The 13,275-nt window shown below is 37.9% G+C and overlaps 1 protein-coding gene across 1 annotated transcript in view; it reads left to right on the top strand.

The window, feature by feature from the left end:
• The window catches only part of GPR98 (G protein-coupled receptor 98), a 1,036,968-nt gene that overhangs the window by 314,856 nt on the left and 708,837 nt on the right, over positions 1–13,275 (top strand). The window contains exons 56-57 of the mRNA XM_006885387.1: positions 1,154–1,333; positions 12,304–12,468. Coding sequence (XP_006885449.1) covers positions 1,154–1,333; positions 12,304–12,468 — 345 coding nt within the window. The remainder of the gene's footprint in view (positions 1–1,153; positions 1,334–12,303; positions 12,469–13,275) is intronic.

Genomic DNA, 13,275 nt, shown 5'->3' on the forward strand with positions numbered 1-13,275 from the left:
CTCATTAGTGTTCAAGGCCTCAAACCTGTTCCTGAGATGATTCTGAAATTCAGGTGGTATGAAATCAAAGTCATATTTTATATGGAGATACAGCAAGAATATTTTTATGGTTAATGGTGGAATCATAACCTAGACCAAATTTTATTTCCTTAAACATATAAACTTTTAAATGTAGACGGAGAAGTGAACTAATTGCTAATCATAAGTATATAAGGATAACAAATAAGGGTTTTCTCTCATCCTTTCTTTATCTTAGAAGAACAACATTGGAAATTAATAGGATTTTTTTAATTATAGAAGGAAATGATAATTTTGTGTCATGTAATATTAATGTCATGCATGTGAATATTTTGTGTGGGTTGGTTGTTCTTTGGAAAAAGTTAATTTATATGGATTCGTGTTTTTTAATTCTAAATAATACACTATTTTATTATGCAAGTAATTTCCTTGGAAAGGTTTTAGATTTTTTATTTTGAAATCTTATGTTTGTAAGCATCTGATGTATGTACTACTTGTACTTAATAACCAACTCCTACTAAACCTATTTATATTCATAATTCTAGGTACACACAATAATTAACAATAACAAACAGATGCGACTTTGTATATACATGCAAACATTATTATTATTATATTTCTGAGTTAAAGATAGTACATCTGGAAGTATGTATTTATTATTTTTTATGAATATAAAGATACTGAAAAGTAAGCAACAAAGTTTTAAATGAAAACCCAGAGAAATGAAGTAAGTCTTCATGAAAAAATTCCAAAAATAATGAGTATATATTTTCTTTCATCCTTTATTTTTCCTATACTGAGACCAGTTACAAATATCTGACTTCTGTGCAACCTGGTTAGACAAACATTTGACCAAGTGAGGTTACCTAAGAACACTGATCCAATTTATGTACAAATGTAGCATAAAACCAAGTTTCGGCATAGAAAATGTATTTATAATCTGAGAACTACTTTTATTATAGAAGTATATGACATTCTGTTATTAATTAATTAATTATACACAACCACCCCCTAGCTTGTCTTTTGTAAGATATTTCTAAATTTCAACTAAAAATTTAAACTATATATGACTGAACGTTATTTTTGCATTTATTTACAATCTTTTATCATTTCTTTCTTTTTTCCCCTCTCATAGACTACTGCCATGATCAATATTAGTATAATTGATGATGCTGAATTTGAACTCATGGAGATGTTCAATATTTCCCTGATCAGAGTAACTGGAGGTGGGAGACTTGGTGATGATATTGTGGTAACTGTTGTTATTCCACAAAATGATTCTCCATTTGGAGTGTTTGGCTTTGAAGAAAAGACTGTAAGTTAATGCTATTAGAGGCTATGTTTTAGTAGATTTATTCCCATGTGTTTTGTGTATGCAAGCCTATTTAACTGTGTTTTATTTACTATTACCCTTAACATAAGATTGTCTCCCAAAGTGACTTTTGAGTATTATAATGAATTAGCTGCTATAGATTATAACATAGAAAACCCAACTGGGCTATTCTCCACTGTCCTATAAGGTCTCTAGTAGTAGGAATTGAATCAGTGATACACCATTGCGACAACAACAGTGATTTAGGAACAGATATTAATCCTTCTTTAACCCATGTAAATAGTCTGATAGTAATGAGAGCTCTTTGACAGGGGAACAAGTTTATATTTAGTGTAATGGACTAAGATGTATATAAAGTACTCATGCATTCTATTTTTTGGGGAACCCTGGTGGCACAAAGGTTAAAGTGTTTGGCTGCTAACCAAAACATTGGCTGTTACTTGTGGGGAGAAAGATGTGGCATCTACTTCTGTAAAGTTTACTTCTCATACAGTAATGGTCTTATACAATACTTATCCTTGTGGGACTGAGCTAGTTCAGCATAACTGTCTCCAGTCTCCCCTCCCCCCTCAAGTTAGGTAATAATTTACAAAGTTTTTGCTTCCATGTGTTGCATAGTATTCCATTGTGTGTATGTACCATAATTTCTCCATCCATTTGTTTGTGGTTGGACATTTGGGCTGTTACCATATAATTGCAATGGTGAATAATGCTGCTACGAACATTGGTGTAAAAATCTCAGTTTATGCCTCAGTTCTCATACTCTCAGGGTATATTTCAAGTAGTGGAATAGTTGGGTCATATGGAATTTCTGTGTTCAGCTTTTTTGAGGAAGCACCACACTGCCTTTCAGAGTGGTTGTACCATTTTAAAATCCCACCAACAATGTAGAGGAGTTCCTATCTGACCACATCCTCTCCAATATTTGTTACTTGCTGTCCTGTTAAACTTTGCCACTGCTTCTGGAGGGAGATGGTATCTCATTGTGGTCTTGATTTGAATCTCTTTTATTGCCAGTGTTTTAGAGCATTTCTTCACGTCTCTGTTGGCCATCCAAATATCTTCCTCTGTGAAAATTCTTTTCCATGTCTTTTGCCCATTTTTGTAATTGGTTTATCAGTCTTTTTCTTGTGGAGGTCGAGGAGCATTCTGTAATTTCCGTTAGGAGACTCTTGTCTGAGATGGTATTACTCAATGTCTGTTCTCAGAAGGTGGGTTTTCTTTTCACCATGTTGCAAATAGTTTTTGATGCACTCAGGGATTTAATCTTTAGAAGGTCTCATTCATCAATTTTGTCCTCACCAGATAGACTAGCACTTCTAAGCTTGATCCCAGTTCATCTCTTATGAACTTTATGGCTTTGGGCTTTACTCCCAGATCACTGATCCACCCTGAGGTCGTTTTTGTGTATGATGTGAGACTTAGATCCTGTTTTCAGCTTTCTGTGGGTGGAAGTCCTGTTTTGTTAGCACCATTTGTTGAAGAGGTTATCATTTGCCCATTTGATAGCTTTGATTTCCTTGTCAAATATCAGTGGACCATAGATAGTTGGGTCTATTTCTGGTTCTCAATTCTGTTCCATTGGTCTTTGTGCCTGTCATTGTACCAGTCCTGTCTTGGTTACTACTGCTGTGTGTAGGTTCTAAGGCCAGGAAGTGCTATGCCTCCCACCTCATTTTTGTGTCTCAGAAGTGTTTTGCTTATTCAGGGGCTCTTGCTTCTCCAAATAAATTTTATAATTTCCCTTACAATCTCCTTAAAAAATTAATTTGGTATCTGGATTCAGATTGCATTGAACATGTAGATTGCTTTTGGTAGGATTGTAATTTTCACATTATTGAGTCTTCCTATCCATGAACAGGACACATTTTTCCATTTCTTTAGGTCTTTTTTTGTGTCTTGCAGAAATGCTCTGTAGGGTTTTTTTTTGTATAGGGCTTTTGTATCGCTAGTTGTGTTTACTCCCAAGTATCTCAATTTGTGATTAGCAATTGTAAATGCTATTGCTTTCCTTCTCTGAATTCTCTTTGTTACTGTGGAGGAATCCACTGATTTTTGGATATTGATCTTATATCCTGCCACTGTACTAAATTAACCTCCTAACTCTAACAGTTTTTTTGCTTACTCTATAAGAAGGAATGCCATCCACTTCCTAAACGACATGCCTCTGGAAATTCCATGAATTTTGATAAATGATGATAGTTATAGAAAGACTTCAGGCCTTTTGTTCATAGGGTCACTATAAGTTGTGCTCGGCTCAACAGCAATCAACAACAGCAACAACATATTGTGAATATCTCTTAAGCAACACTAAAAGTCTGAAAATAAAAAAAATGTTTAAAGAAGAAAACAAAAAAATATTTTACTACTACTGTCCTGAAAATTTTTTCATTTTCTAGCTGCTGTAGAAGGACACTCAGGATTGACTGTGCTACCACACAGTGTGGTACCATCAGTCGTGAAATCAAGAGATGTATTGCTTTTGACCAGTCCACTTTCAGGGACCTTTCCAAAATACTAAAGATCAGTGATGTCAGTTTGAAGACTAAGGTGCACCTAATTCATGCTGTAGTGTTTTCAGTCACTTGCTATGACTCAGAGAGCTGGTTAATGAATAAGGATGACAGAAGAAGAGTGGGTGCCTTTGAGTTGTCATGTTGGAAAAAGTGCTGAATATACCATGGACTGTGAAGTGAACAAACAGATATGCCTTGAAAAAAATGCAGTCAGATTGCTCCTTGGAGACAACGATGGTGACACTTCATCTCATACTATGAACATGCTGCTAGAAGAAGGAAAGGGATATCATGCTTGGAAAGGTATAAGGTCAATGAAAGAGAAGGAGGACCCCAGTGAGACTGATATGGTAACTGTTGCAGTGGGATCTGGAATATCAGAGATGATGAGGATGGCATAGGATAGGATAGGATAGGATAGGATTCAGGTCTGTTGTTCAGAAGGTCACTATGAGTTGTACTGTACTTGATGGCACCTAACAACAACCATTCACCTCAAAGGGAGCTCTGATGACCTGAAAGGTAAGGAGTTGCACTACCAGTCCCAAGGCATGTAGTTTGAATCCACCAGCTGCTCTATGGAAGAAAGAGGAGCAGTCTTCTTTCATGAAATTTACGGCCTCCGAAAACTTGCTGGAGGCTCATTTATGAGTCACTTATAACTCAATAATACATAACAACATTAAGCTTCCAAAATTAGACAAAAAGTTGACAAAATTTTATAATTATTTCCATTTAATTTTGCCACTTATCTGGACTTGACCATAGCACAATTTGTTTATAAACCTTTTTTCTCACTGGTAGGAAAAACCAAGTTTAATAATTACTATTCACATGGCAGCACCATGATAGATGGAGAAGAGATTGAGGTTGTTAACAATTTCATCTTACTCAGATACATAATCAACACTCTTGGCACCCACAGTTAGAAAATTAAAGAACAAATTGCATTAGGAAATCTGCTGTCAGGGACCTCTCCTGAGTAAGAAAAAGATACACCTTTCTATGAAGATGGCGTCAAAAGTGAAGAAGGAAGCCCCTGCCCCTCCCAAAACTGAATCCAAAGCAAAGGCATTAAAGGCCAAGAAGGCAGTCCTGAAGGGTATCCACAGCCAAAAAAAAAAAAAAGAAGATATGCACATCACCCACCTTCCAGTGGCCTAAGACTCTGAGACTTTCAAGGCAGCCCAAATACCCCCAGAAGAGCGCCCCCAGGAGAAACAAGTTTGACCACTATTCCATCATCAAATTTCCCCTGACCACGGAGTCAGCCATGAAGAAGAGAGAAGATAACAACACACTTGTGTTCATTGTGGATGTCAAGGCCAACAAGCACCAAATTAAACAAGCTGTAAAGCAGCTCTGTGACATTGATGTGGCTAAGGTCAACACTTTGATTAGGCCTGATGGAGAGAACAAGGCCTATGTTCGACTTGTTCCTCACTATGATGCTTTGGATGTTGCCAACAAAATTGGGATCATCAAATATAAATTTTTCTCACCAAAAACGAAAAGAAAGAAAAAAAAGCCTGAATCAGGCCATGGTCTTTGCAATTACTTGGTATTCATCAGAGAGCTAGACAATGGCTAAGGATAACATAAGAAGAATTGATACTTTTCCATTGTGCTGGAGAATAGTGTTGAACATACCATGTGTAAACCACCAGCAGAACAAACAGGTCTGTCCTGGATACTTTGGGCATGTTGCCAAAAGAGATCAGTCCTTGGAGAAGGACATCATACTTAGAAGGGTGGAGGGCCAGGCCAGGAGAAGGAGACCTTGGATGTGGCGGATTGACATAACTGGGAGTATTATATTAGAGATAGTGAGATTGGCTTAGGATAGGGCAGGATTCCGAGTAATTATGCATTAGGGTTTCCATGAGTTACAGGTGACTCGTCACCACATAACAACAATTCATAAATAATTTTGTTCATTTTTAATTTAATGCTTTAAACCTCAACTTCACATTTTGACATATAGCACCAAAATAAGATTTAGTTTAGTCAATCCTTCTTACATTCTTCTCATAAGCCTTGTTGTGAGGAGTAAATGAGATAAGATAATGTGAAGCATTTGTAATTGGGTTTCAGTAGAAAAGTTTAGCTGACACAGTGCCCAAAGCATATGACTACTAACTCAAAGATTGGTAGTCTAAACCATCACTTCGAGTGGTAAAAAGATGAGACAATCTTTACATAAAGATATACAAGTTTGGAAATCTTATGGCACATCTACTCTGTCACAGGAGGTGGCAGTGAGTAGGATTCCCCTGCAGATTTTGGTGACTGCTGGCTCAGAGGCTGAAGGGTCATAGTACATTGTGAGAGTGCAGGGTCACAATGGCTGGCTTTAGAGGCCACTGAGTCCAGAGTTGACAAGTAGAGCATGCCACTGGTTGATTTCTAGAGGCCATGAGACAGAGAGATAAATATAGCTGGAGCAAAAAGCACACCTTTTCAGGTTGTTGTTGTTGTTGTTGTTATAGTTGATTGCCATTGAATTATGCATGACTCATAGTGACCCTAAGAACAAAAACTCTGAGGGGCCTTTCTATAGTTATCGTTTCTTCAAGTTCATAGAGTTTCCACAGGCATGTGGTTTAGAAAGTGTATGCCACTCCTGTTTCCAAACCTGTCCTAAACTAGGAGCTCTGCTAAACACTGTCCACCATGGGCAGCCATTATGGCATTTGACACCCCCCCCCAATGGCACAAAGTTAAGTGTCACAGGAAACCCAGATAACCTCAGCACAGCAAATTGAAAGAAGAGAATAGAATAGAAGAGTAGTACAGATATATATCCAGTGCAGGTCCAGCCCAGCACTCCCAGTAAAGGGAGATTTTTCCCATTACTTAATAAGGTGATCATATCTTATAGACCTGTTTTTAATCTTATCTCAATAATATTATTGGCTAGAATTTCCAAAAATTACTCAATTAAACAAAACCCATTATTTTTGTTGTGTTGTTATTAGGTGCAACTGAGTTGAGTACTCATAGTGACTCTGTGAACAGTAGTTCTGAACCCTGACCTATCCTGTGCCATCCTCACAGTCAAGTCCATTACTGCAGTCACCATGCCATCCCACCTGTTTGAGGGCTTTTCTCTCCTTTGCTGTGTCTCCACCTTTCAAAGAGATTTCTTCAAGGAATATTCTCTCCAAACAACATGCCCAAAGTGTATGAAATGAAGCTTTATCATCTTTGCTTTGAAAGAACATTCTGGCTATAACCTCTCCAAGAAATATCTGTTTGTTCTTTTGGCAGTCCATGGGATATTCAGTAATCTTTTCCAACACCACAGTCAAAGACATCAATTCTACTTCTGTCATTCATATTCAGTGTCCAGCACTCTGATGCAAAACAAGTGACTGAAAAGATCATGACCTGATTCAGAAACACCTTAGTCCTCAAACTGCATCACTGTTCCTCAATAATGTGTAGAAACCCCTGACTACAGACTTTCCCAGTACAATATGTGTCCTTGGTATTCTGACAGTTGATGCTGTGTGTATTGATTGTAGATAAAAAGAACACGAAGTTGTTAACAATCTTTTCTCCATCTAGCGTGATGTTGATTATCATGATGCTGAAGATTATCCAGAAATGATGGAACAGTACATTGACAGGGAACTACGAGAAATACAAAATGGGTTTAAAAGAGGTCTTATTGCCAATGTCATATAGATCTTGTCAGAAAACAAAGAGTACCAGAGGAATGTATATTTGTGTTTCATTGGCATTTGACTGTGTTTATCGCAACAAATTGTAGCTAATCTTGAAGAAAACAGGAATCCCAGAACACTTGACTCTGCTTATGCAAAACCTGTACTTAGAATTTGAAGCAGTTCTCAGAACAGAGCAAGGAAACACTGCATGGTTCAAAATCAGCCAAGGAGTGCATCAGGGATGCATCCTGTTTCCATATCTTTTCAATCTGCAGAACAGGTCATTTGGAAAGCAGGGCTTCATCAGGAGGAGTGTGGCATCGGGATTGGAGGAAGACTCATCAACAACCTGTGTTATGCAGATGACACAGCCTTGCTTGCTGAAACTGAAGAAGACCTGAAGCGTTTGCTGTAGAAGGTCAAGGATTATTGTCTTCAATATGGTTTGAAGCTCAACATCAAGAAAACAAAGATTCTCACCACTGAGCCAATTGTCAGCACTATGATAGATGGAGAAGAGATTGAGGCTGTGAGCAATTACAGCGTGCCACAGTCAACACTCTTTTTTAAAATATTTTTTTTCTTTTTAATTTTTTTGTGAGTATCGTCAGATCAGATCTGACAGGTACGGGAGCAGATTGTCCCTCCTCTAGCACAGCATCTGGTGGATTTGAACTATGCACTTCTAGGATTGCAGTGCAGCTTCTTGCCACTAGGCTACTAGAGCTTGCCTACAGTCAACACTCTTAACACCAGAAAATCAAAAGACGAATTGCATTGGGAAAATCTGCTTCCAGGGACCTCTCCAGAGCAACGATGTCAATTTGGAAACTAAGTTGCTCCTAATCCAAGTCATGGTCTTCACAGTTATGTGGTATGAGTCAGAAAGCTAGACAGTGATAAAGGATGACAGAAGAATCAATGCCTTTGAATTGTGGTCTGGAAAAGTCTTGAACATACCATGGACTGCCAAGAAGAGGACTTGTCCAAACATGGACAGTCCAAACATGGACTGTCTTGGACAGGATGAAACCAAGTTTCTCCTTGTAGGCTAGGATTTTGAAGCTTTGTATCACATACTTAAGGCATGTGGACATGAGAGACTGATCTTTGGAGAAGGACATCATGTTCGGAAGGGTGGATGGACAGTGCAGGAGAGGAAGACTTTGGAGGAGATGGATAACTGGGGCAAGGGGGTTTGGTGTGTTGGAATTAGTGAGACTGTCTCAGGACAGGGCAAGATTCAGAACTGCTCTACATAGGGTCGCTATGAGTCTCAGGTGACTCAACGGCACATGAGAACAACAACAACAACAACATTATAATGTTGCCTGCCAGTCTATTGTTGTTGTTGCTTGTCCTTGAGTTGAGCACAACTCATAGCCTCCCTATGAACAAAAGACATGAAGCCTTTCTATAATTATCGTTTCTCCAAGTTCACAGAGTTTCCAGAGGCATGTTTGTTTAAGAAGTGGATGCCACTCCTGTTTATCAGTCTAGTGGTGAAGACTTTTGTTGTCTTAACATTGAGATACAATCCATATTGAAGCTTCATTGTTTAACTTTCTTCAGAAGTGCTTCAAGTCCTCCTCACTTTCAGCAAGAAATACTGTATCCTGTACATAATGAAGATTATTGTTGAGCCTTCCTCTAATCCTCATGTCACATTCTTCTTCACTGAGTCTAGCTTCTCATATAATTTGTTCAGCATACAAAGTAGATACGTATGGAGAAAGGACACAACACTGACATACACCTTTCCTAAATTTAAGCCATGTAAATGTTTCCGTGCTCTGTTCTCACAGTAACCTTTTGGTCTAGGTATAGGTTTTGCATGAGCACAATTAAGTGCTCTGGGATACCCATTCTTCTCAATGTCAGACATTTTTGTTATGACTCACACAGTCAAATGCCTTTGCATAGTCAATGAAGTGCAAATAGACATCCTTCTGATATTCTTTGCTTTCAGCCAGCATTCATCTGACATCAGCAATACTATCCCTGGTGCCATGGCCTCTAGTAAATGTGGCTTTCATGTCTGTCTATTTGGTAGTCTATCTGGTAGTTCCTTGTCTATGTACAGTTATAGTCATGTTTGAATTATCTACAACAGTATTTTCTTTGCATGTGATGTTAATATGTTTCATAATTTCCACGTTCTCTTGGCTCTGAGGATAACTGTCATAGCAGTGCTGGTGCTAAGTTTCCACTCAGCTCTTTGTAGCTGCTTCTCTTTTGTCTCCTTTCCCTTACAACCAAACACTGTTGCTATCTTTTAATATGTATCTAAGATATACAGCATATAGTAAACTCTCTGTTAACCTTATTTACTTCCACTGATTAGATTCAGAGCTGAAGGACATTGGGAAAAGATTATTAATATAAATCTATCAAAGTAAATGTTGTTCTATACCCCCAATTTAGACCTGACTCATAGCTGGCTATTCAGTGGTTTTCAGAGGTTGTAAATCGTCTGTGGGAGTGGGAGGGAGATTGCCCATCTTTCTCCCTCAGAGCAGTTGGTGAATACAAACCACTTGACTTTGAGTTTGTACCTTACCTTGTAGGCCATCAGAGTTCCTGTCAAAGTGAGTGTGTCGCTCATTAGGGGAATATACTTAAGCCTACCAAAGTTCTAGCAAAGAGAAACCACAGTATTTTTTTTTTGAAATCTTAAACTAAGGGTTTAAAAACCATAAATAATTGAATAATACAGAGTGTATGAAAGAATTAAGACATAGTAAGAGCTCATTGATCTTTGTTGGTTTCAAATTTCTGAATGATCTCTGATGTTGTAATCATTTTATTCTTGGCTATTAACTAAAGTTTGGTAGTTTGAACACCCCTAGCCATTATATGAAAGAAATATTTGATGATCTATTTCTTTAAAGACTACGACTGAGAATATCCTGTTGGGAAGTTCTGCTCTCACATGTGGGGGTCATTGTAAGTTGAAAATTGTCTAGACAGAAGCTGACATCATACAATACCCAACTCTCAGATCTGGGCATCAATACAAAGTATCATTGAAGACTAGTAAGGAATTGTGTTTTAAGTTTGTTGTTAAACATCTGTCCAACTTGAAAATAGAAAGCATTGCACTGAGCTTTGTGGTTACAAAGCAAAATAAATTGAACAAAACAAATTGAACAAAAAATTTCAATTTGGAATTTGCTTTACAGAGTATGTTGTTGTTAAGGGCTGTCAAGTCAGAGATGACTCCTAGTGACCCTACGAATGAAAGACCTGAACACTGTATAACTTTGTTCATTTCAGATGACTCCTAGTGACCCTACGAATGAAAGACCTGAACACTGTATAACTTTGTTCATTTCTCCAAGTTCATAGGGTTTCTGGGAGCAAGTTATTTCAGAAGTGGATGCCACTCCTGCTTCCAAGCTTGTTTTAATCAGGGAAGTACACCAAACACTTTATTTGAGCCAAGTCTCTCAATAAAAGAGGAAAATTGAGACAAAGAATTTATTTTCATTAGATAAAGCTGATAAAATTTATTTCAAACTTGGATTATGAAAAGTTGCAATTTCATTTCTGAGTTTAGCTTACATCTTTATTACATACAGATCTTGGATATATTAACAAAACATTCCACTGTCCTTGAGTCCATTTGACTTCTGGCACCCCTCCAACAGGTTTTTGAGACTGTTACTCTTGTAAGGGATGGCTTACTTTAACTTTCTTGCCTAGAGTTGTTGGTGGATTCAAACTTTCTACTAGTGACCCAACACATTATGCACTGCACCACCAGAGCTCTTTAACCTTATTAAAAAAACTCCTCAAACCCAGTTCCTTAACATAATCCAGATTTATTTCTTCCTCATAAAAGAATTCTTTGCCATTGTACCTTGTTGGGCAGATCTCTCAAAAAACAAAATAAAACAAAACATCTAAAACCCCAATTAAAAGAAAAACAAAATAATCTCTCTTTCAATGGGTAATTCAGCAGCCAGACTCCTTCTGTCTGTCTGTTTGTCCTCTTCTACTTTGATGGCATCTTCTCTGTTCACCTAGAAGAAGGTTGAGAATGGGAGGTGTTAGGTGGATGGGGTCGTTCATCATAGGGTCACACAGTTTGATGGATGGAGGAAGGGGTGGAGAAAGGGAATGAGGAAAATCCAGTGTGAAAAATAATGTATATGACCTATATAAGTAAACCAGTATGAAATAAAAATTTTATTTTAAAAAACCAAAATCACACCCAAAAAAACATGCTCCAGTAAGCTATTGACAAGAGGTATGTCTTTAAAGAAAAATAAAAGTTTATGGCCAGTGTGTTGGACCTTGCTACTGCTTTATTCTGTTGTTCAGAATTCTATCGTAAGGCTCTAGCTCTGGTGGCCTAGTGGTAAGAAGACGTGCTGTAATCCTGAAGGCACACAGTTTGAATCCACCAATACTCAATGGGAGATGAATGGTCAGTCTTCTCCTGTGTGATTTATCACCTTTGAAAACCCATAGGAGGGCTAGCTAGGAGTCTGTTCTGACTTGATGGCACACAACAACAATAGCAACAACATTATAAGAAAGACTAAGAAATGTCATCTAACTAAACTACCTAAAATAACCAAGACAAAAAGGAAATGGGTTTAGCAAAACCCATTTTTCCTGTCATGTAACAACCCATGAATAGAAATAAAAATATAAAAATTGCTGTTCCTGTACCATACCTTAATATATTTTTTAAGAGAAATTGATTAGCTTTGTTTTTTCTGTTCCTTTTTTACCATACTGGGTTTTCTCCTTACAGGTTACAGTTGAGGAGACCCTTTTCTCTGATGTCCCTGATTCTTATGTAACATTAACAGTTGTCCGGTCTCCAGGAGGTAAAGGAGCCGTCCAACTTCACTGGACCATAGATGAGACAGCTAAAGATGATCTCAGTCCTTTGAATGGGACACTTGATTTTGATGAGGTATGGTATGCACTGTTTTTCTTTTTAAGAGAGATACTGATGAATTCTTGAGGATGAGTGAAAGAAAGATCCTCAGCGAGATGGACTGACACAATGACTGCCACAACGGGCTTGAACATTCAGAGATCACCTGTTAGCACAGGGAGAACAAGGTTCAGAGCTGTTGTCCATTGGTTCACTATGAGTTGTAGTCAACTTGAGGGGGCCTAACAACTATAAATTAGCTGATGAATTTGTGTGAGGGGAGTCAGTACTTCCACGACCTCTATTTTACAGATATATGAACTATGGGGGTGGGGGGATTCCATACAAAAACGTTAAAGTTTGTAATTCAATTTGTGAATGTACACCTCTTTTTAAAATTTTTTTTCTATGTGTACGGTCAAATTGGATCTGATTGGTATAGAAGGAGATTGTCCCTCCATCTCCAGCAGAGCATCTAGTGGATTCAAACCACTCACTTCCAGAATTGCAGTATAGCTTCTTGCCACTAGGCCACGAGGGCTCACCTATACCACTTTTTTTAATCATAAATTTCACTGCTCCACAAATTGCTTGTCTGTCAGGTACTGCTCTAAATCTGAACATTCAGATTAAGACAGACTAGGAAGAAGGATTGGCCACCCACTTCTGAAATAGCAGGCCTCTGAAAACCTTATGCACAACAGAACACATGCAGACTAACCGAAAGGGCAACCTAGGCAGAACTATCAAGTATGGAAATACAAAGGAGAAGGAACAGTTGTAAGCAGACCCTAGTGATTGGAACATGGAATGTGAGAGCCATGAATGTAGGAAAATTAGAAA

This window comes from Elephantulus edwardii, unplaced genomic scaffold, assembly GCF_000299155.1.
Source record: "Elephantulus edwardii isolate Elephantulus edwardi_28Jun2011 unplaced genomic scaffold, EleEdw1.0 scaffold00043, whole genome shotgun sequence".
NCBI classification, from domain to species: Eukaryota; Metazoa; Chordata; class Mammalia; order Macroscelidea; family Macroscelididae; genus Elephantulus; species Elephantulus edwardii.